Genomic DNA, 24,971 nt, shown 5'->3' with positions numbered 1-24,971 from the left:
GAAATGCCAAAGCATTTTTTATTTACATATGCCACTTAAGGGGTCTAGGAGGAGAAGGGGACATATGCTAATGAGATACTAAGAGCACAACAGGCCCTCTGCCAAGTTGGTGTATGTGCTCAAAGCAGTAACTAGTAGCATATTCTCACTCAGATACAGACCCATCGCCACCATCATCTTCATGTAGGAGGGTGTTGCAGGTTGAACAGGGAACACCAGCAGCCAAATTTACAGCTCTACAACAAAACCCTTGACAACACACCACCTCCCTTGAGGCCACAAAAGACTTTTAGGGTACTTCAGGTGTGGCATTAGCCACTAATGCCTTCCTTGGTGCCTCTAATTGCTTGACTAAAGGATCTTGCCCGCTACATTCACTTCTCAATGTGTGAATTAATTCCTAGCTAAAACCATAAAAGGAGAAGAAACAAGTTCTTGTTATGCCAGGGTATCATAAGATACCATCTTCAAGAGCAAGGGGAACAGAGGAAGAGCTTAGAGAAGTATGGCTTTCTCAGATCCAAAATATCTGGAAAGCTAGTGATAATTTTCAGAAGTACGCTAGCTGTCTTGTTCTGGATCTTGGTTTTCAGATTTTGCATAGCAGTTGTTTCTTGTTCTGCCTGTCCTGAATTTGAGAGCTACTAATCAACAGCACAAAGAAGTGATGAGTACTTAATCCATCAGCAAACGTCCACCTGTGAATATATTTGACTTCACACGTCAAGTCAGTGTAAGCTCCAGAACAGGAAGGTAGTAAGTGGTATATACTTAAGCAATAACACCACACAAAAGTCAAGTATTCTTAAAAGTTATTAAGAGGAAAGATTTGTGTTCTACAAGACGTACAATGGTAATCAGTTTCTTTGGATTCTGCAACATGCTAGTGAGGGAAACTTTGAAAGTAGTTTCTTTTGCCAAAGTAGTTATAGTGGTCAGACCTTTTTTATTCCAACATCTTCCAACAGTTTTTCAAACCATCTGGTTCATTTGGGAGGAACAGCAATCTTCAGGATTTCCCAAATCATGAAGATGAAAAATTGCTTATGTCACAAAATCTACTCTAACTAGTAAAAATGGAGCAAAAAGTTTGCAGTTTAAAGAATATATTTGAAGACATGAGCTTTCATGCAAAATGCAGCATTTATTAGAAGTAGCTGGAAATACTTCACTCCTAATAGCCTTAAATTGAGTATTCGGGTCCACTGCCAAATACTGGAAACATGTAACAGTGGAGGAAAACTGAGAGAAAAAATTAAAAGAATCAAGATTGGTGTAAACATAAAAATGCTTGAGACACTAGAAAGGATTTGATCATAGCTGGAAATGTTCATCCAGAAAAATATGTCAGATTCTGTTTCTCAAGGAAACTACAATATTCCTTATGTAAGTTACAGAGCAGTTCTGGAAATGCCACACAATGAGGAAGACAGAAAGAAATTTTACGATTTGCCCCCCAAAATAAACATCTAATGGAAAAGCTAGGAGAACTTTTAGGTTCCACCTGGTAAGACGTTTGACTGATGTTCATCTTTTAGTCAGAAAGAGCACAAAATATGTTATGGAAATGAAGTGATTATTCTACAACTAGTCAGCTTTGCCTCTGCACTACTGCATGTGAGTCCCACCTCCCACAATATGAACTGCATCTTTAGCTACAACTAAATTGGAAATTTGGTTGTCCGTCTCTAGATTTGTGTCTGACTTGGATAAACACACTGAAATTTGTGTTTGACAATACTGAGGACTGATGCTGCATGTTAACCATGCTGTTTACAGGGCCTTTACAGCTAAAGGAGATAAATTAGAAGAAAAAGGAAAGAAAAGTGATTTGGGGAGGGATGCATAAAAAGAAGCTTAGCAAGGGACGTGATTTTCCCCCCTCTGCTTTGCTGAGACCCCACCTGGAGTATTATGTTCAGCTCTGAGGCCCCCAGTACAAGACAGACGTGAACCTATTAGAGCAGGTCCAGAGGCGGGCCATGAAGACGGTTAGAGGGATGGAACACCTCTCTTATGGAGAAAGGCTAAGAGAGTTGTGGCTGTTCAGCCTGGAGAAGGCTCCAGGGAGACCTTACTGTGGCCTTTCAATACTTAAAGGGGACTTATAAGAAAAATAGAGTTTTTTACCAGGGCATGTAGTGATAGGACAAGGGGTAAGGGTTTTAAACTAAGAGAGGGAAGATTTAGATTAAATATAATGAAGAAATTCTTTACTATCAGGGTCGTGAGCCACTGGAATGGGTTGCCCAGAGAAGTTGTGGATGCCCTACCCATGCAATTGTTCAAAGAAGTCACAGTCACTGCAACCCACTTGTATCACTGAAAAGGTCTCACTTCAGACAAAGAAAAGTTTGCACCAAGGAAACAGAATTAGGCAGGTCTGACTAAATGTCTAAAAGTTGTGCTCCATTCTTTGAGGTTAACAGCACTAATGAATTCTTTAGCCTCTACCCAACTTTACTCACTGCAAGCGCAGCTCCTACAGTTCTACCAACTAAAACACAGTATGACACACTACTTAGATTAAAATAACCTGCAAAGCAGAGTCTGACCAGAGTAAGGCAGAGAGCACGGGGGATTTTAAGTTTCTGAAACTTCAGTGGTTATTCCTGTAAGACACAGTACTTTTGTAAATGCCACCTTAGGAGCCCAAGATTTGTTTTCTAAAGCACTCTAGGTTTTTAAAGGATCTTAAGCCTTACCAGAAGTGAACAGGATCTTCAGCAACATTTTGGTACCTAAATACAAAGCTCTAAAGTCACACTTGAAAATAGAGGAGGTCAAGTTCTGTGTTAGCAAGCAGGTGCAGCACAGTAGGTGTGAATGCATGGAGTGAAACACTTAATGCTGAGGATGAGCATCAACGCTACAAACACAGGGACAGGGGTCTAGTTCTAGTCTTGTCCCACGGACTGAACACCCATTAGCAGCTGCAGCATAATCAGGTCTATTTATGTAGCACATTAGTTTTAGGGGAAGGAATTCAGAAGTGGGGATCACAGAGATGGACTTAAAAAAAACCATTTCTGATCCAGACACATTAGTGCACATGCACCCTTTTGCACTTATCAGTGGGTTTCAAAAAATATTCCCTTGTGTTAAGACACCTAATATAGCAAGACATAGTTTTAGCACCCAGAATTATAATTAAAGATTGCAGGTACTGACTGTTATCTCCAGAAGCAAAAATGATGGGTTTGTTCACTAATAAGCAATGTCTAATTTATTTTTTTTTTTAACATTAACCAGTGCTGTCAGTGTACTGATTATTTATAAAATCCACAAGGACTGATAGAAAAAGCTTCCAATTCAGTCCCTGATTCGTGGCCTTATACCAAAATTCTAAATGAAAACAGAGATACAGAACACTCATCTCTGAAAGATAGAGAGTCTGTTAAATCAGCAAAGATTTCACAAGATGTGAGGTGGTGATGTGAGATAAGAGCAGCACTTGTATTTCACAACACATTCTCAACCTGGCCTTTCTGCTTTAGCCTTTGTTAAATTCATCTCACCTTCCCCTGTGTCTTCAATGGATTCTGCACCAGACCTAAGGGAGGCAAAGCTGACAATACAGCTTATATCAAAACTGGAACTACAAGAGGATGAGAAAGGTTTACTGTTGACATTGACCCACTGGGAACAGATCTGCTGAAAATTTAGCATAGCAATAGATGGACATGGTGTATGAGCAAAAGATTTGTGCTTCTAAGAGTGAGGCAAAAGTGGCAATAACTTCCTCTGAGGACACATCTTTCAGCTACTTCAATGAGACTTATTTCAAGAAACATGTAATTAGACATTAAGAACAAGGAAGCTACACATACTGCTTCCCAGCATAAGTTTCAGGAAGTCATCCAGGAGTAAATCTAATAGTTGTAAAGCGACTTTTTATCAAACGCTCCCACAAGTTATTTGAATTGTCACTCAGTAGGATTCTCTCTTCTGAATCTGCTTTTTAGCACGTGCTTTTTGCAGGTCACAAGGGAAAGGCTTTAATACAACTCCTCAGTGCCTTTGTCACACAGGAGGACAAATATTTACTAAGAGGATATATTAAATAACAAAGCCTAACCTTGGATGGAAGGCATCTTGATATAATGCTGCAAACTTTATAAGGCAATTGGTCAAATGTCTCTGGAGCACTTAGCTACTATTGAAAATGCTGACTCACTGAAAGTCAGCTCCAATGGAAAGTTATAGAAATCATATATATACACAGATGTTTGACACCGTGTCTGTATATGTCACTATGAACTGGTATAAACACAATAATAAACAGGACTGATGGAATGAGCAGGACTGCACAGGGGAGTTGCTATCTTCCTTTCAGCATGTTCTATTCTTGTTTCTTCACTGTGATAAGCTATTTTTTAACAAAGCTAATGAAAAATGTCTCATTAGTGCAAATTTGACATTTTCTAGTAAAATGCTGTTCCATATTCATGATCATCTTAAGTATGCTTTACAAGGACTTAATCCATTTTCTCAAGGGAAAAACTTCCCTCAACTGAGTGACTGGCCTTATTGACTTAAAGGCTAGAGATACAAGGAGAAGGCAGATATTCCCCTGTTTTATGACATAAATCAGATGCTAATCTGGAAAATAATCCAAGGCAGTGAGGACTTGTTTCTTTTACATTAAAAAGGACGCTTATCACAACATCTGAACTAATCTGTTGAAAACTCAGAGAAGATTTCTCTTCCAGAAGAAAAGTTTCGAACTCGCATTTTGCTGCATCAAAGTATTTTTAAGGCTAGAGTACAGCACATGCCTCTACAACTCCATTCTTTAGAAATCACCCTTCTTTCCATACTGAGGATAACAAATAGACCGTAATGGGCTAACATAGAAAACCTTCTATCTCTGAAAATAGTCTCTGGAATCTTGTATAGCTTTAGGGACAGTTTAAACAAAATCTAGGCAAAATGCCCTAAAAAGCTAGGCTGTTAAGCAGAACTCAATGTTTAATGAACTTTAAAAATATATATACGAGAAAGTTCGGGCTAGGAATGACATCCGTTTCTTGACACAAACTTTCTAGGGGGAACTATTCTGCGACAGAGAAATGGAGAACTGAAGAGAGCTACAGTGCCTGTTAGCCTCCGTGTTGGAAAGCAGTTCTCAGAACTGCTGATCAGATATGGCTCGCTAAAAAAATACACCAACTTGCACTACCAAGAGCACAAGCCACTTCCTCATACACATGCCTTGCAGAATTCTGGTGTACCTTGCAAGGCCAGCATACTTCCATGATACCATACAGCCATTTTAGCTTTGTTTCAGGCTCTTTTGCTGGAAGAAGTTGGTGCCTTTCTGTGGGACCCATCTAACAGAAAAGCCACTGCTTGCATGTGGGCAGGACTGCCAAACTGATTAGGAAACACACTAGCTCAGCCATTATTCAAAGAAACTATGTTAGAAGTTGTAGAAGAAACAAAGACTGTTCCCACCTGTGAGCCTGATGAAGGTCAGAGCTATAACTCTCCCAAACACTGGGACTTCAAGCTCTTCTGGCTACCAAGCATCAAATCTGCAGGAGCCCATTGTCCAGTCATTCAAAACCCAAGCAAGCAGCATTAAAAATAATACGTCTTGCATTCACTGGTGTGTATCTAGTCAACATTCACATGTACCAGCAAGGCAGATATTTTTATCTTGTTTACTTCTAAGCAGAGAAAGAAACGACATCACAGAGAGGTTGAATCTCTGTGGGGAATCAGTATCACACCAGGAACTGAAGTCAGGCATTTCTGACTGCAGTTTTTGGATTGTATTTCTTTATGTGATTTATGTGTGGGTGACAAAAATATGAAAATAGATGGAAAGTTTGACATTTTGTTGTGTAAATAAACAAAAGAAATGTATTACAAATATCCAAGTAGAGCACAGCAAGCGTTGTTGGCTACAGTCAAATTATCACCTCCTAAGTAATGATTTGCATTTCTTCCTTTACCTAAAAACTTGACCTTCATTACCATAGCAGACAGTCCTCTGAGCAAGTGAACAGTCCCCATTTGTCTTGCAATATGACTGTTTCCCGTGTCCAGTCATCACTAAAAGCAAGAGTTTCTAATAAATTTCCATTGCTTGCATTGAAGACTTTGAACAGATGCTTTCTATACAACATACCTGACAAACAGGATAACTCACCATCAGTAGCTTGAAGACTGTACGTCAGGCCCAGTGCCAGGTAACCCTTTGCTAGGGCCTCTCCAGCATCCTCACCAAGGTCTATCACCATTTTAGCAAAGTATTCTCCTTCTTCCAGCTGCAAAAGAGGTAGGTTGTGACTTACAGGTATTTTCTCTGTACTTGCTTCAATAAGATGATCCCGTTAAACTTACCCGTAAGTGATCTGAGAGCCATTCACACAGGGCTTTCAGTGATCACAGTAAGTGCCATGATCACACAGTAAATGGAAACGAAGACGTAGAAGGTCAAATTAGCAGACCTTGATGCACATGGTACAGTTCTGAGAAAAGTTCTGGTTTTGATTTAAGCATCCATCCCAAACTATTTCCAGATGTTTAAGGTTAATGAAGGACACTATCTTATTCTTGTATTTCCCTTTAGGCACACTTCAGTCATAGAACCGTAGAATCTTCATGGTTGGAAAGAACCTTTGAGATCATCGAGTCCAACCATACACACACAAAAAAACCTCCTACAATCTCTGCCACTAGAGCATGCCCTGAAGCACCAAATCTAGATGTTTCTTAAATACCTCTAGGGATGGTGACTCAACCACCTCCCTGGGCAGGCTGTTCCAGTGCCTGACCACTCTTTCAGTAAAGTAATTCTTCCTAATATTTAATCTAAACCTCCCCTGCTGCAACTTCAGACCATTTCCTCTGGTCCTGTCATTATTCACCTGGGAGAAGAGGCCAACACCCACCTCTCTATAGCCTCCTTTTGGGTAGTTGTAGCGGGCAATGATCATGCAACCTTAAATACAAACGTTGGACCAACTGACTACTTATATGCTATCCTAGCAGTACAATGAAAGGTCTAAGAAGTTTCTACCTCCAAAGAAAGACCATTTAGTTTTGCTGTATGAGGCATTTAAAGCTTAGCGTATTTTTACTCCCTTTTAAAATGTTACAAGAGTAAAATAAGAAAGCACTTCACTGCAAACTGAGTTCAGCTGCTGCTTGCGGTTCTCCTGCCACAAGACGGAGGCAGCAAATTCAGGACACAAATTTTGATCTGAAGTGCCACACTACCTTAGCAGCTCACACCACACCAACCCCATTCTGCATCTTTTTCAAAGACACAACTTGCTTGAAAATGCATTTTATATTACAGAGTGTAAAAAGAAGGGAAAGCAGTCACAACTTCTCAGGATCAGCCTCCAAAATGGTGAAATACGTAATCTGGTCTCCTCTACTGCAGTAGAGATTGCTCCCCCTAACCTTCCTCTCCAGCTGATCACACAGATCTAAGTCTAATAAAAATATGAAGCTTTAGTATCTTTAGAATCTGAGTTAATGGGAATTTTAAATAAAAAATAATTTTAATATTTAATTACAGAATAGTGTTCCTCATTTCTAACCGTAAAGTCTCATTAACATCACTCACCCATTAGAAGTAGAAAAGACTAAGACCTATAGATTGTACATATCTGGAAAAGTGCAGGTTGGAGAGGTGCAAGCAAAAGCTGAAAGTAATGCTTGAAAGACACAAAGCCTGCAGGAAGACCTCATTTTTGTACAAGATAGTCTGCAGATCCTGTCACCCATAATCAGAGTCATCTCTAATCAAAAACCAGACAGCATTACACTATCCAAAAAATCCTCCTTTTGGAAATTTTTATTACATGATAACTGACTTTCTAGCAGGGGGTTGTTTAATTTTGAGAAAATACATTTTTGTTTGAAATCCAACTGTTTAGGATGCAAGTACTGCAGACGTAACTGAAACGTGCTCTCTTAGTACTCAGCTTTGTCGGAGTTCAGCACCTCATAGCTCCTTAACATCTAAAAGGAGTCACCTGTAATGAACTGGAAGCAAAATGCACCAGCAGACCAGAAACTTCCCTTCTGCAGTGATCTATTAATATGCTACCTACGAACAGAATCTACCTGACTTGAGATACTACCCTGTCAATGGGCCTCCTAGTTACATCACTTGAAGACATTCAGGTGACAACATTAACTAACAGCTTCATAAACACAGGAGCTGGTATTTATTACATGATATCAAACATAAGAAAAAATTTACTGTTAATGTAAGCATGGAGAAAGGCTGAAAAGTGCAAGTGAAGGAGTAATCTCCACTGCTTGGGTCTTTTTCTCACCTGCACAGCTCCCTGAGGCCATACAATTCAAACTAGATGTAGACCAATAGTTCCCAAATTTCTGAAACCTCAGGTCAGTCAGCCCAATGACCAACGTATATTTTCTCATCAAACTCTTCCTGAAAGCACTATCAAAGCATTACAGTCTTGCTGATTGCCTATTCAACTATGAATCTGGAAACTACTGATTGAAACAGGAATACCCCCTTGGGGGATACTTGGGACTACCAACTAAATTGCAAAGACTATCTTTAACAGCATAATCCAAAGACTACTGAAATAACTGGAAATAATCCTGCTGACTTCAGCGATGCTCATAGGAGACCGTTTAAACTCTGATCACATCAGGAAGACTGAGATTTGTTCCAGATTTCTTAATCCTGTCAGTATCCCTACTGACTTCCTTGCCCCATACTGAAACACGTTCTGGACCAGAGCCTAGGGCAATGGAAGAAGAAAACCTCCCATGACTTGCCACAAAGAAAAAGGAAAAAACCAAAAAAAAAATAAAATCAGCCAACAACAAAAAAAAACCTTCCCATGAAACAATAATTGAATTCTTCGGCTTTCAGGAACTTTTATGTAAGACATGAAATCTCTGCAGCCAGAAAATTAATTATGCACCTCTTTTGCGACCATAAACAGCTATATTCCCACTCTCTTCATTGTTTCTCCTCTTTTCCCCGCACACACTTTCATCCAAGAAGTCTCCATCAGATGAAGGAAAGAGCTATACAAGGAATTCTAATGACTAGTGAACAAGGGCAGGGGTGGGTAGAGTGTACGAAAAAAGAGATTAAATGAAAGGTTTGGAGCTGAAATGGAGACATTTAAAATTGGAGAGACTTTACTCCATTGTTTCTCTAAATGGTCACCTGATGGTGTTTCCAGTCTCTGACTGATGGCCTATGCTGCATAAATCAGCAGCACACCATTCAGCTTTCTTGCCTGCCAGTTATCCAGGGCCACCTGTGAGTGTCAGATTAATCTACTGTATGAATAATTAAAACCACAACTTTTCAGAATGGCTGAAAAAGCACTTCTAGCACAAACATTCTTGTAAACATTTATTCATATTAAACACTAATGGCACTTTGACCAGCCACAAAAATTCTCATGAATGCAAACTTGGGTCAGCTGAAGGCTGCTTTGAAAATAAGTGGCCTTGCAAACTCCAGCACAGCTGGTTCTGTTTATGAGAGCATTTACTTTTCCTTCTTACAGCCACTCAGCCACTTCCCCTGCCAGCCCCGCTGTGGCTGCCATCTGCCCCCTCTTCTCCCATTCTCCTCCTCTTCAACCATTTTGGGCAAGTGTGAAAAGCCAAACCTTTCACTCATGTCACCTACTGTGAGGTTTCAACTCTCCAGTGCAAATTGCCCTTAGCAGTTTCCAGTCTAGGTAAGAACTCCCTCGCCGTACACCTGAGGGTACCAGTAGTGAGCTTGAGCTGTGATCATGGGGGTCCTTACGCATATGAGATGTCTCCAGTCTGTGCCATAGCAATGGGAAAGGGAGGGGGGAAAGGCCTCTAAAGGGGTCCCACCAGATACAGCCATTCCCAGCTGCAGCTCCTACATGCTGCCACATGACCTGAAGCAGCAGGAGCTGCTCCCCCTTTCTCCTCTCCCCACGTGGTGCCGGGTATGCGAAGTCTCACCCTGTGGGACTCCCAGAAGTTGAGTTTGAGGTACGCAGAAGTGAGCTAAGCAGCAGAAAGCTTATCAGGAGAATCAAAATATCCATTCCTACTCTTACTGCAAAGGCAGGGGCCAGTCTCAATATGAAGGCAACCGAAATGGTTCATTCATTCAGAGAAGGACTCCAACCTTAAAGTGACACACCACTGCATTGGAAGGGCAAGGAACACAGATCAAAACTTCTTGCTGCAACTTATAGGCCCTTGCTAGTAAGCTCTAAGCCACAAGATGCCACATGTCCTCCCCCACAGCGGGCATGGCAAAGCATCACTTCGTGATCACAAAATGCACAGCGTACTGCTGTTACCTGGCTGCTAGCAGCACCACTGGCAGCTTCCAACACCACGGAAAATATATTTCTTTTGGCATCAAGAGTGCTGGTAACAGCTTGAATTCCGTTTCCTTAGCATCATTATTTGTTACTTCCTCAGAAGCAAGCAAAATACAAAGTCTCAAAGCCACACAGATACACCTCTGATTTGGGCCTTACTGTTCTTACATTCTTCTGCATACTCTGCACTGAATAGCTGGTGGAGAGGCTGGTGGAGAGAAGGGCAGCACCACAGGTTGCAGGGAGAGGCTCCCTGCCTCCGAGACCTGCATGGAAGAAAGCTCAGAAAGCAGATGTTGGGGAAAAATAACCTAAAAGGAACTTTTTGTATTTCGAAGTCAAGCTGTATAAACTGTCAGGAGGCACCTGGAAGCACTAGCTAAGCAACCTCTTCACCGCACCAGAAACACACACACAGGTGGCACCTGGAGAGAGATAGGCTGCCAAACTGTGAGCTAACACCAATAAGATCGTAATAGCGTGGGGTTGGGGTTTTTTTTCCCCTTCCACCCCCTCCATCGTCTTTGATGGAAAAGGGACAGTTGTTAGCTGCATAACCCTGGGGGATGTTTCCCCTGAAACAGAGAGCGGCTGTTCCAGCCACCCTTGTTATTTGACTATGTGTTTTGGTGTGCGCTCGAGCCAAGCCCGGGGGCACACTGACAAGGGAGTGGGGAACAGCAGGTGCTGTCCCCTGGCCTATCGCCACCCAGCTGGTTCCCAACTGCCACCCAGCTTGTTTTTAGAAAAGCTCAAGCCCTACCCCACTGAATCAACACCCTCCAGGACTGTAAGTGGGAGCTGCAGTTCCCACCAGCGTGGATTTAGAACAATTAAGGACCAGCAAATTGATGACGTACAGCAGCACTGAAATAGCACCTACTATGCTAAAAAAGAGGAGTGCAGAAGGGAGGAGGCAGGAAACAAGCCAAGTGACAGTGGACTTAAGATATTAGACAAAGTTAGTGAAACGGGAGTTTGGCCACCAGTGAGACTGAGTGATACCCAAGCATGTAAGAGACTCAAATCCTACAGAAAGCGCATACATAAAATTACACATGATATTAACTAGATGGATTGACCTCTTCTTATCATTTTTGTTATACTGGGTTGTAGGTATAGATACTAATTCACAGAGGAAAAAAAATAAAAATCGAATATTGGGAAAGGAGAAAGAGAAGAGGAAAAATACACAGGAAGAAAGTGGCCAATAAGGCATAGTATGATGGAAAGGTTTTGTCCCACAGCTGTTTACAGCACACAAGGTGAATCATGCTACGTATATCGGGGAAAAAAAAATTCCTGTGCTTTCTATTGTTGGTATAGTCAGCATTTTCTCCATGTGTCACCAGTGCTAAGCCCACCAACTTACTCTGCATGTAAGCTCAGCCCCCTGCACTTAGAAATACTTAGGCCTTTCCTCCACTCTAGCAATAGTGGTTTGTTCACAAGGGAGATAATTAGAAGGCAAAATTCTTGGTCATTTTTGATGTCTAAAATGCTTGGGATTGCCCCAATAACAGTAGCTGTGATGTAAGCAAGAAGGTCTTTTAAAAGAAGGAAGAAATCTCTAGTAGCTCCATACCATTCACTGCTTTCTCAGTAACCTCTCGCCCTAGCGATGTTGGTCCTCTAGAGTGGCTGCTCAGCGGGCAGAATAACTCTGATAATGGCACTAGATTTAATCTTTCAATATTATTCATACTGCAGTAAGACCTAAGCATTTCCATGCGACTCCAAGGCTCCTAGGCGACTGGGTACAAGCACATGCACAGCATTTATTATCTATAGTGACAGGGTCAACAACGGACAGAAGGAGAGAGAAGCACTGTCGGATTAAGTGGTCTGTGAAAGTAATGAATGATAAGCTGTTACCTCAGAAGTATGCAGCTCTAAATCTACATCCTGCCAACCTCTCCCCTCTACACACACATCATGATGGATTGACTTCATGGTATGCCTTCCTTACTTTTTATGACACCGTGCATGGTCTGGTCTGGCCTGGCCCGACCCCACTCTCTTCTCTTCCTTGACTGATGGCATAATCTCTGCCTTGCTAGCAAGTGCTGGAGCAGAGCGCTTCACTGTGCACATGGGAACCGGGGAGTTCAAAGAAATGAGGGAAATGTCTGCAAGGCACAGCACCATCTGACACTGCAGCTTTTGCCATGGAGTGAAGTCCCCCCAAAAGCTCATACTAACTGACAAAACCAGCACTATTTGGTGCTACACAAGTTTAGCACAACACCACGGTTTCTGTGGTATCAACTGTGGGGCAATGAAAACAATGAGAACATGCCTCTCATCTTCCTACTGTCTGTCAGACCAGAGTTCTAAAAGATTCAAGCCTATCCTAGGATTATAGTCCATTTGTCTCTATGCGTATTTACAGCGTTTTCAACAAGCACCCATTGAAATCAATTGAGTAAAAGGCACAAGAAAGCATCATAGTAACCCTAAATGCCTTTAAATAAGGCTCCTAAAATTAAGAAATTCGGTATTTAACACTTGCCTATAGGCAGAAGTTCTGGTTTTAGTATTTTCACAACACCTGCCATAACAGGGTCCTGGAGAACCCAAATCAGTAGTGGAATTAACAGTACTGCACTATTAAAATATTAAAAACAATAACTCATGCTGCAACTCAAAGTCACTGCCAAAATAGGCAAGTGAGCATTCAGCTGAGGTCATGCCAGGGAAGGCTGAGCGAAAGAGGAAATTGCAGCAAGCCTTTTGCTAAATGGAACTCTGACTTTATAGTGGGCCAAGGCAGGACAACCTCAGTATGGACACACGCCATAGTAAGCTACATCAACTTTCCTATGAAAATTTAAAACAATACTCTGAACTTCAATAGTCAAAAAATTCATAGTGCATTCTGGAAAGCTAAAAGACTGCTGGCTAAACACAAATGGGCTTTGTATTCACTTGCTAGAATCATTCACGTGCGAGTTCAGCAAACTGTTGAGCTGAAACCTCAGCAAACTGGAAGGCTAGGCAGCATGATGCCTCAAAAGTAATTCTGAGCCCACTATAAAGACACTTAAAACACCTGTGTAACAGGCTAGATACAGTATAAAAGTTCCAACTTTGCTGAAAACCTTTGTATTTCATAGCTTTATTAGGTACATGTCCACCTGCATCCTGACCAGACAAGGGTGGTCTATACAGGTCCACTAGTTTTAGAGATTTCCTGGTCCTCCAAGACAACTGGCATAAACTTTAAAATTAATGAACTATCGATTTACTGTTCATCTGACCTTTCTTTTTTTAAAAAAAATATTTGTGAAAACCTATAATTCTGAAAAAGGTAACCAAAACATTGCTTATATCACTCAGTTGTTTACTGCAGGCCCAATCCTGAAAGCTAGTGGTTGATGGAGCAGATCATCTGCTGATGTAAGCCAGCATGGTGCCAGTAATATGCCAGTGGAGTAGTGCCAACTTACATCAGCTAATAATCTGGTCATACTGTCACAACAGAAGCTGGGGGCGTTTAGTTCTTTTCCACATCAGGCTCTGTTACATACTGATTTGCATGGCACAGTGTGAATGTATGCATGTTTTTACTTTGATTTGTTCTGCATTGAGAGATTATGTCATAGATGTGATCTGGGCATCCTCAGTGTTGTAAATCACTATGGTGCATTTTTTGTTTCCCGTGGTTCTTAAACTATGCTGAGATACCATGTAGAAAGCCAGCAAAACAAGTTAAATGACCACTAGATTAATCAGGAAAGAAACGGTTCTGTGCTCCTTGTGACATTGTACAATTATCCAGCTGCATAAATGCTTCTGTTGTTTGGAGTTTTTTTACTGCTAGTAACTGAAGTAAGACTAAAGTACTGCTTGTCCATGGACCATAAACAAACTGAATACAATACTGCACCAAAAGCACATAGTAGACAGATGCAGGATATAAATTAGCCGTTTCATTTGGATAAATGGTGAGCTGATTTCACCCTTTTCCTGCCTAGCCAGCAATGAAGTACATAGACATATTTCCTAATTGGGAAATTAATCATATTTTGTATGTTCTGAAAAACAAGATATATTTGAGTATTTGTAACTGTTAATATTTGTCCATTAGACTGTTCCCATGCCATGTCTATCCTCCTTTCTATTTATACTGGCATTGATCAGCTTGTTCACTTCCAGTTTAAATGATTCAATTCTGATTTGATTGCCATGTAATTTAAATGCAAATAATTACTGTAAGGATGACATTTAGAAAAACAGCTCTGCTAAGCAGGAAGGTCTTTATTAGGCACAGGAGCTTGCCAGTAATATCAGAGGCATCCCTTTGACTATGAGATGTGGGAACGTATCATTTCAGTTCTTTTAAAATATGCTCCGATTTCCCTCTGACTCGCCTTAATTAAAACTCTTCTATACCATCATCAAGTTTGGTATCAGGGCAGATCATAGGCCACTGAGTGAAAGGAAGAGAGGAGAGGAATATTTTTAATTTGGTTTTAGTTTGTAAGGTTGTGCTCTAGATAACTGCAGTAAAATCACCCCCTTGTGAAATCACATTTGTATTTCATACTGCACCCCAGTTCTGAGCCAGGGTCTGATTGAAAAACACTGGAAAGTGTTTCACACAATGAAAGAGCAGTAGATAGAGGAAAAAACCCTCTTACTTTGCAATAATCAAAACCAGCTTATTTTCCTCTTTTTTTTTTTTTTTTTTTTTTTTTTTTTTTTTTGAGTTACACTGTTACTTTATCAGCTCTGCCATGTATGAGAAGTCTGGAGATACTGGAATGCCTGAGGACAGAGTTGTGACTGAATTACAGTCTCACCTTCTTTTCTAAATGTCTCTGTAACAAGGTATTCTTTATATGCTAGCTGTGTTAGCAGATCCAAAGGATGTTGGGGAAAGCACCAATGAGAAGGACAAATCCTGACTCTGCCCATTTCCTGGCATACCAGCATCTTCAATTTGGGCTCATAATTTCATATTCAACTCCTCATCCATCACAGTCGGCAGATTTTAATGGTACCATTTGAAATTTAGTCCTCAGTAGTGAGAGCTGCATGAACAACGGAGTAGCACACGAAAGAAAAAGGATTCTACACCATTTCTTTTCTCGCAGTACAGAAATCTTGTCCTTTCACCTCAACACACACCAATGACCCAGTGTTTGGTAGAGTGCCTCCATTAAAATGTCATTGCTCCTGTTAAACATAAGAACGTCTCAGGGATCTTGATTTTAGCACCGATTCTCACAAAATGCATTCACTGTATTTCAATTTTGTCCAAAGGCCAGGCATGGCAGAAGTCACATGTTTAGAGAGTATTGAGTGACCACAGCCTTCTTGAAGTCACTATTTGTGTTTAGAAGTAGTCAAAGTTAGTCAAAGCACATCTGAATGGATTATTCTGCTATGTGCCTTGCTGCCTTCTCTCAGGATCCTGAACTTCACCACCTTGTAGTCATTGCAGTCAAGGCTGCCCCCAAACTTCACATTCCCAACCAGTTATTCCTTGTTTGTAAGTATCAGGTCCAGTAGAGCGTCTTCCCTCACTGGCTTCATGGCTCCAGTGACTTCCCCTTGTTGGACTGATGTTCACAGCGCAGGAAGGCAGAAGAGTAAAAGATTTATTTGCAACACGGAGACCCCAAGCTTGTCTCCTACACTAAAATTCAGGCTCCTAGATAAAAACTAGCCTGACCTCCAAGAAAGATTTTCCTCACATTTAACACAACTGTTCTGCTGGGGTTTAATTTTTTTTTTGCCTCCTGACAATCACTGAGACAGCAGAATTGCCAGGGGAAGCTGTCAGGCTCTTGCAGTCCCCCAACTATGGCTCCAAGTGAATGCAGGAGCCCATGAAGTTCCTCTAGCTTCAGACCCTACAGAATAAAAATTATCAATATACTTGCTGATGTTTTAGACTAATGACAAGTTGACCTTGCTCTGAAAACTTTATCAGAGATACTAGTGTGTTTAACACAGTTGTAATGTCTGGCTTTCATATTGTTTTAATATCTCTGAGAATCAAGAAAAAAACCTTGCTTGCTTTATTTAAAAAAAAAATTAAAAAAAAAATCACTGTGAGTGTTATTTTATATAACCAAATGACTTTCAGCCCTCAAAATTTAGATATTGAGCTAAAGGTGCAAGTGAGTTAAATTGGGTAGTTCAGCAAGGATTCCCTCAAGGCCCTCAGACCGGAAAGATTTTTCCTAGAACAAGATACTTCGCAGTTTTTGCTGACTCACATACGAGTCTAACCATTATAGTTTGAACAGCATAGTTCATTCAAAAACATACATAACCAGATCTCCTCGTTGAGAGCGGTGTAAACCAATAAAGCTCAACTAAGTTCAGCTGAATACCAGCTTTCACCAGATAGGGATGTAGAGGATGGGGAGGCAGCAGGGAAGTGGACACAATAACAGCAAATCTAACCCCAACAACTTTTAACCAAAATCTAGGCAGATCCTTCTAGTATTTTCTTTCATGCTTTCTTGCATCTTTGTTTTACTTACATTAGCAATTATAATCCTTCACTGACTGGAGGGACACCTCGTGGTGAGGACAGGTGAAAACAGCAGGCTGCCATTCAATTAATTAAACCAAGCAGCAAAAGACTGACAGATGTTTCTGCTCCTTTGGATAATCAGAATTTCACAGGCACAGACTTCCACTCCCACTCTGCTTCTAGGGCATACATTAACACATCCAGAATAGAAAACACTGACACAGCAACTTCAAGAACAAAGGACTGAGTTGTCCAGCAGACCTGAACTGTCTAACAGTCCATTCATAATTATTTACTTTTGTGTTTCAGGGGCTACAAGAAGAGTAGCCAATTCAATTTGACACTTGGTTGAAGAAGCAGTCCCCAGAATGGTTGCTATGGCTTCTCCCCACACCCTCCCCACTTTGTTTAATGTGCCAACAAAATGCATTTCAGTGACTCACTGCAAAATTTCTTGCTGGGATTTTAATGGTTTTTTTAAAAGGCATGCATGCGTGTATGATTTTTAACAGGGATTCCCTTTCTCCCCACTGTAACTACACTGTGGCACCGTCACTGCAGCACCTGATCCATTCCATAACAAGAACTACATCAGCTTGCTTACCCAGTGTAGCGACCCAATGCAGACCTTGGCAGCCAGGAGAGGAACAGTGGGATCCGTAGGTCGCAGTTTAGCACACTCTTTGAGCACTGACACAGCATATGCTGACTGGAGGAGGAGGAGGGGGAGAGAGGAGGAGGAGGAAATAAGAAAGGGCGATTAGACAATGCTGTTACAGAGTCCAAACAAGATATTTCAGTGAAATGTACAAAAAAGCGCTATGATGTAAAGAACCACATGTTAGCAACAAGTTAGCAACTTTATTCCCACCTCCACACACACACAGACACATGTGTGCACATGCGCACGCAAACACACGCTCTTCCCACGCCCAGAGGAAACACACCAAAGAACCAGCCCTGGCTGTGCCCTTTACAAGGAACAGTTTTCCTCGGCTGTTAACACACTGGTTATTTTAATTCTGCCCTCCCAATTCACAAGAATTCTGCTATGGTTTTCCTTGCACACAACCATCTTCCAGTAAGTCAGAAAAGAACATAAAGACCTTATCCCTCCAGTACATTAACATTTTAGGCCAACTCTACTGAGAGAGAGGTTTATGCAGGTAAAGTAATCTGCTCTGTAGATTGTTTTGTGTCTTCTCCAGTTGCAGAACATACAAGAGGACAACTGGGATCCCGCCATGCGAAGTGTGGAGCAGGCAACTACAGAGCAATACACTGTTCAGTGCGTGGTCTGAGTAGCACGTGTTAGAAAGAATGTCCACAAAACTCTTGCTGTCTTTCTGGTGTTAGGTTACCATTAATGAATGATGTTTAATAGCTCTTTTGATTCAATGTACTCTACAAACATTGCTTTTTACAGCACGCATTCATGGCTGCCAGATTTCAGAAGGTTTAAAGGGGAATGAGGAAAGTCCGAGACGCTGGTGAGAAGGTCTGGTCAGCCGATGAGGAGGTGACAAAAGTTGCCCTGCCACAGCCCTAGCCCACCCCACCTGGACCACAGTTTCTTTCACATTCCCACTCCCTCCTCAACTACTGACCTCTGATCCCCCCAAATTCTCTCATTCTTGAGCTTAAGGGGAAATTTTATTCTCTCAGAATTTCTCCTTTCATGCCCCATTCCTCCCACACTCTCCCATGCGGTTCAAAGACACACAGAGGCCTCTTTCACCCAGTGTTCTCTCTCAGGAGTACACCAGTCATGGCCTTTCCATATTACAGTAGAGCAGCAACAGAATCTTGCAGAATCAAGCTAACTGCTATTCCTACTACGTCCTGGCCCTCTCCTCCTGACTGTGACCCACCAGAGTTCTCACCAGCACTGGCAGCAGGGTCTGGTGTCTGCTCCAAGCCCCTGCAGCCCCGCACTGCAACTTCGTGCTCCCACCGGTGGCCATAAGCACCTCACCTCCCTCACACCACACCACACCTGCCGTCTCCTTTCTCCACAGAGCTGAAGGTCCACTTCCTCCTATAGGATTCAAAAGCCTGGACAGAACTTCCCTGGAAGGGAGCCTGGGAAAAGGGAAAAACAGATGTACGGCAGCCTTGCCCATGCTAAGGCAAAGACGGGTTTTGTAACCAAAGACATGAGTTCCGCAGCAATGGAGAGCAAACCCTCCTGCCTGAAAAGTTTGGGTACCTGCCGCAGGGTCTGAGGAGGAGCAACAGCATGCCCTACGTTCTCCAGGCTTCTCCCACCTACCTAGTGCATCAGTTAGCATCAATAAAAGTAAGGAAGTGTTTGCTATTTTATAATTCCAAATGCATAGTTTGCCTAAGGCCAGAAGGAAGCTTGTCTCAGAGCAAAGATGAGAATCAATACATTTTGTCCTAGAGCTTAAACCATTACTTCACCCTTCTCAGAAACAAAGACTTGGGTAATTCAACCCTGAGGTACAGGAAGAAACACATCGCTGCGCTCCGCTGTCACAATGTGACTAGCATCCCTCAGAATGAACCTCTCTGACACCTATTTCCTCAGAACAAGTAGTGTCTCAGGTTTTAACGGCATCTCATTCCTCTCTCACAGAACGCTACCTATGCTGCAGGCAGCTGGTATTCCCAATAGCACTGCTAGACGTGTTGGAAATGCAAGCATAACCCCACGCGGGTCCTAGACTGACACATCATCTTTGTGCTCTCCTGCCTATTCTAGTTCCACAGGTGTTTCCAGACAAGAGAAACCCAAAGAATAGAGCAGGACAACATGCACCTTGCCGGTCAGTGTATCTGCAGCTAAATCCCCCCAGCCCTTGTCATCTCACCACACAAAAGTGAACTGAAAAGGCCAGGTATGTAAAAGACCGTACAGCGTCCGGCGCTAAAGCTTTCAGAAACAGATACAAACCGAACCCAGTGCTGGTTTCTCAGCTTCCCATCAGCAGCACAACTGCAGGCAAAGCAGGAGGCACCTGGGAGCTGGTGATGGCCACCCACTGAGCCAGTATAGCCAGCACTAGCACAATCCAGAGCAGTGAGAGGCCTGTCCTAATTTGGGCCACAACTGTAGGACCTTCCAGGGTCTACATACACCAGAGGAGATGTGATACAACCTGGCTCCATGCCAGCTCCTCTCGAACTCTGCTCCTTACCCGTCTGCAGCCTGTCCATTCAGTAAGGCTGGTCCTCACGACACAAGCCAGCCCTGCAGTCTCTGCTAGCCTCAAACTGTAGAGCACTTTTCATGTCCATCCTGAGCCTGTTCAGCAAGCAACTAGAAAACAGTGACTACTGAATACTGCAAAGCAGAAAATCCCACCCTGTGCCTACACCCAAACACTTCATGCGTGGAGGCACTTTATCACATGCACTCAGGAGCTTCTAAACGTTCATTTACAGAGTCAGCGCTCAAGTTTCCACACTTCTAAAACATTTACAAAGTTATGTCACTTTAAAGAAGTTTATAAAATTTGCAATTAAACATATGGAGCAGAAGTGGTTTTAGAAACAGGGTGGCATGAAGCCTTTCTCCCCAGCTGCATTTTAAAAATTCAAGAGATCTATATAATTTCACCTTGAAAACTTTACTCAGCGGAAATTATATACAGATGATGAAAATGTTAGCCAAGGAATGACAGCCGAAAGAATATCCCACTCCCACAGTGACCTTACTTAGGGGAGACTGGCGTGACATATAATATCAAGGTGTGTTAAAGATATTAATTACAGACATTACAGGCAGGGAACAAATATAATCCGCTCAGTATTGAATACAGATGTCACTGGTTTGTAAAAATATTTAATGTGAAACAGTGTTTGTGTAACATTGAAATAATCTGATAATTAAAATGTACATATTCTTTCACTTAGCGTGGGTGGACCAGGCAGCCAAGTGCATTGTTTTTGAGATTCACTGCAAGGCAATAATAATTAGATTTATTGGTGAGGCATGTTTTGAGAAGAGAAGAGCTTGAACTCCAAGTGAGTGCATGCTTCCTACTCATAATTCTGAGCTTCAGAGGGGCTCACATAAAAATTCAAGCCAGGATTTAAGTTCTTTCTGTTTAGCTTGCTAATTGCTGGATTATGACAACTGCACTGGAACCAGTTCCCAAAGATTTCAGAAAACTAGGGATTTGCCTCTGGGTCTCATTTGGCCTCTCTCTGGGAAAAAGGCTTTTAAGTCCCCTCAAACACACACAAACACGTTAAAACAGAAATGGATAAACAAATGGCAAGCTTGCCAACAGCTGCCTCATGGGGGTTTCAAATTTGTTTATGGGAGTTCTAACATAGGAGTTCTCAGTCTTGGGATCCTCATCAGGTTTAAGGAGATTCATGACCATCCTCCCTTTGTTATGACCAACGAAGGATAGAGCTCAATCAGGCTGTGCATCAGGCACTGCTTTAATGGGAATATTCAGCCATAAAAAATAAAATAAATAATAAAAAAAAAAGGTGAACTGTGTGTAAGGGACTTAAGAACTCCGATTACCTGAGTTGGGCTTCTCCATCCTTCACATACCAACAACTTTGTGTTTATTACAATGGAGCTGGGGAAAGACAGGGCACTAGTGGCTCCATATTTAAATCCAGTATCTACAGGAAGATGGTTTTCTCTGTAAATTTTTTCCTCACCTAATCTACTTGCATACCATATTTTTCTGCAGAGATCACAAACATGCTCCACAATAATTTATGAAAAGAAAATTAGGAAAAGCAATTTCCAGAAAGTAGCAAGCAATACTGACAAATGGCTGCTTTCAATACAGACTTCTGAAAGAGCTCTATGTACCATATCCAATATGGGGCGGCACTTCTTGATCTGCAGCGAGAAATCACAAGGAAGCTCTGAGCAAGGAGAAGGATGGAGAGGACACTTCCCCCTAAGTAATTACTGCAGCCATGGTTTTAAATCCTATAAGGGAGTAAAATGTAAAGAAAAACTTCTATCCAAATATAAAACAGAACTCCCATTCCCCATTTACTAATTATATAATGAAGCATGCAAGCATACTCCTCAAAGATGCTTGCACGTGAGCAGTACAGAACAAAGAATCGTCTACAGCTCTTTCTTACTTTTCCAAAAGGCTTAAGAAATCTTGCCATCAACTACAGTAAATGCATAGAGGCTGCCCAAATGCTGGTTTTCCTAGCTTACTCCAACACAATTTTCATTCTTTCCCCTTCTCTTCTCTCTCACCATACCAAAGCAACAAAAGGAGTCAGAGATTCATTTCATATTTAGAAGATAAAGAAACCACAAATGTAAGTAAAAGGAAAAAGAATTTCCAGACAGTAAATCATGCCAGGCAGACTTGACACACCATAAACAGTTGCTCTTCTCTTGCAAAGGTTCCAAAAACCTTTCTCCTTTTTTGCTTCTTTGGTAATGTATTTCAACCAGAGGGAACAATGTTCCTCAAGGTGGTGGTTTTGGTAGACAGCCCCATTCCCAATTCACCGGGCAGTTTACTACACAGATGAGTCTCCACAACTAGTACTGCTTTATTTCTAGCATCCTCCTGTCTGATCTTAAAAACTGCAAAGGTATTTTAAAATCTCAAAGGGATTGGCAGGGGGAAAGGGGCAGAATATTTCATCGTTATGCAAGAATTAGTATTCCCTGTATCCTGGGATTCACAGCCATCTAGCTATAAATGACTTTGAACCAATAAGGGAAGACGAACAGAGTAAGCCAGCAATTGAGAACTCTGGAATTGGTTGTTCTGATGTTAGTTTTCCACTGAATTTCTAGATGTCTGTGAATCCCTCAGCATGAACATTATTCCCCTAAGACACTTACTTCTCTCAACACAGGGACCAATTCTCTCTCTTTTCTTCTACCTTGTGCTTAGCAAATTAGAGCACTGCAGTTAAGCAGCTTCAAATATTCACTTTTAAAAGCACCTCTTAAATTCTAAGATTTAAAAGCATAAATTTGTCCTTGCTGATGTGACAAACACCCCACTTTACACCTTCTGTCAAGAAAAGAAGGTTAAGCCTGAAGGCAATTATATAGCCCACCTAGGTATTCTGCTTGACAGTCAGGAATCTTTGGAAATTTCCGTTTTTTGTACTATCTACAGCACACAGGCACACCCCTTTCTAATCTTTCTTGTGCACCAAAGGAAACCAAACTATTGAATATTCCCCAGATGGCTGACCTTTGTAACAAGATCTCTAACCAATGAATGTTCAATATTTTAACTTTCATTCCCCAGCAATGCTATTTAAGGAGCCATCCGAGGCCTCTGCTGCTCCCAAGGTTCCTGCCTGCAATGCAAAGAGAAATGTACTTTTTTTATGCCAGTTGCCTAGCAACCAGCCTAAGCTTTTGCAAGGAAACCAACAGAAGGAACAGCCTAAATCATAAAATTCGTCTGCTGTTGCTGCAGAATTATGTATCAAATATATTTATAACTTTCCTTCTAACCTTCTGGAAAGCTGCATGTTAGCAGTATAGGCATGGCTGAGTCAAACTTGAAGCTCCTCGAAGCTGTTAGAGACATCTGCTTTTGCTGCACTGTTTAAATAAGGGGAAGTATTCCCTTTTTTTGGGTGCAACACAGATATGAGCAGCTCAGACGTTAGCTTGTCATTATTTGGCTATGACCAGTATGTATCAGCAACTTGCAAAGTGCGCCAAAAATCAGAGTTCATGTCTAAGACTGGTTTCAAAACCCTAAGACTGCTGCCAGCAGAAGCCCTGGGCAGGGCTGTGGTATCTCCAACTGCTGAGCAGCCAAGGGGAGAACAGTGACGGTGCAAGACTGGTTCTGGGAAGAGCTGGAGCCTACTCCCCTGGAAAAACAGCAGAATGACAGGTGCCAAGAAGGATGTGACTATTTCCCTTTGTATAACACCAGACACCTCCTGTTATTAAGAAAACCATTCAGGTAGACAAGCGTGACTCTTTCTTCCTCTTTGCCTTAAGGATGAACAAACACATGAAGGATAAGAGCAGAGAGGAGAATTCCGTGTAGTTAAAAGCAGCTTTATCTGCCTGGTTTTGCAAGGTGCCATGCTCAGTGCTTAAATCCCCCTACTGCCAGCCTATCTTATCTATATGGTAACATTGACCATTGTCCCTAGGGCATCAGTACAGGCTAGCACGGAGGATCAGCAATGATGCAGTTGTTTCTAAACTCATTCAGTTGCTGTCCTAAAGGCAAGCGCTGGGCTGATAGTGATCTATCAGCACTGGACAAGAAGGGCTGGACAGCTGTGTGCCAGGCTCATGGAACACAAGCATCAGCAGCTATCCCAGCACAAGGCCTGCTGAGTGCAGCCCTTGCCTCCAGGCAACTGCTTCCAGCTCCACTGGGCTCTCACAGAGGCTCTTCCCCACAGCCCCTTCAAACGCTCCTCAGCTCTTCCTTTTCACACATTTTGCTGCGCTTCATCACCCAAATGACTATAAGGGGTGAGGGGTAAGAGCAGATTACCCTCTCCCAGCAGATGCTCCAGACTTCCCTCAGCTGGCCTGAGACCGCTCCTCTCAACAAACATATCCTAAAACTTTTCATTCACTAATCAAATGGTGTTGTGGTGGTTTTTTTAGGGCAGAAGCGCTAAATATGAGCATGAAAATGGTTTTATGCACTGCATACACTAATAATAATAAACATAGACTGATCTCCCATGAATGACTCAATTAAGGTACCCAGCACTTTCAGCCTAAGTAGACTCAGTGTTCACAGAATAATTTCACAGCTATCCCTGAAGAATCCTCCCCCATTACCCTCAGAAAAATAGCACATTGTTGTCATTAATTACAAATCTTGACTCCTTGGTTGGTAGGTAGAAGAGAGGCATCAGTGTTGCCTCATGTTGTTTAAGGTGCATATTTTATCAGTTTAATCTTTCCCTTAAGCAGTATGACAGGTAAAAAAAGACACTCATGATGCAGATTCAGAAGACTTTCTGAAGTACCATCAGTTTAAGCTAGAGCCCAATCCCACGATCCACTTCTGAGTCTACTCCCAGGGAGCTCTAGTGACACTTCGGGACACCCTGGCTGGGTCCCGTGTGAGGCTGTTAAGTGTGTAAGGGGACAGAAATCTGAACAAGGGAACATGTAACTGATCCAGCTGGTCCAAGGCCAAGGAAATGCTTGCAAGTGCACAGGGACC

The 24,971-nt window shown here is 42.0% G+C and overlaps 1 protein-coding gene across 9 annotated transcripts in view; it reads right to left on the bottom strand.

Moving 5' to 3' along the window:
- The window catches only part of TTC7A (tetratricopeptide repeat domain 7A), a 176,218-nt gene that overhangs the window by 101,153 nt on the left and 50,094 nt on the right, over positions 1–24,971 (bottom strand). For all 9 annotated transcript variants that reach the window (XM_074579665.1, XM_074579662.1, XM_074579663.1 and 6 more), the window contains 2 exons: positions 17,432–17,536; positions 6,158–6,275 (listed from right to left, as the gene is read on the bottom strand). In XM_074579665.1, the coding sequence (XP_074435766.1) occupies positions 6,158–6,275; positions 17,432–17,536 (223 nt within the window). The remainder of the gene's footprint in view (positions 1–6,157; positions 6,276–17,431; positions 17,537–24,971) is intronic.

This window comes from Larus michahellis, chromosome 3, assembly GCF_964199755.1.
Source record: "Larus michahellis chromosome 3, bLarMic1.1, whole genome shotgun sequence".
Classification (NCBI taxonomy): Eukaryota; Metazoa; Chordata; class Aves; order Charadriiformes; family Laridae; genus Larus; species Larus michahellis.
The sequence above is the reverse complement of the archived record's forward strand: the minus strand, read 5'-3'. Positions and strand labels throughout refer to the sequence as shown.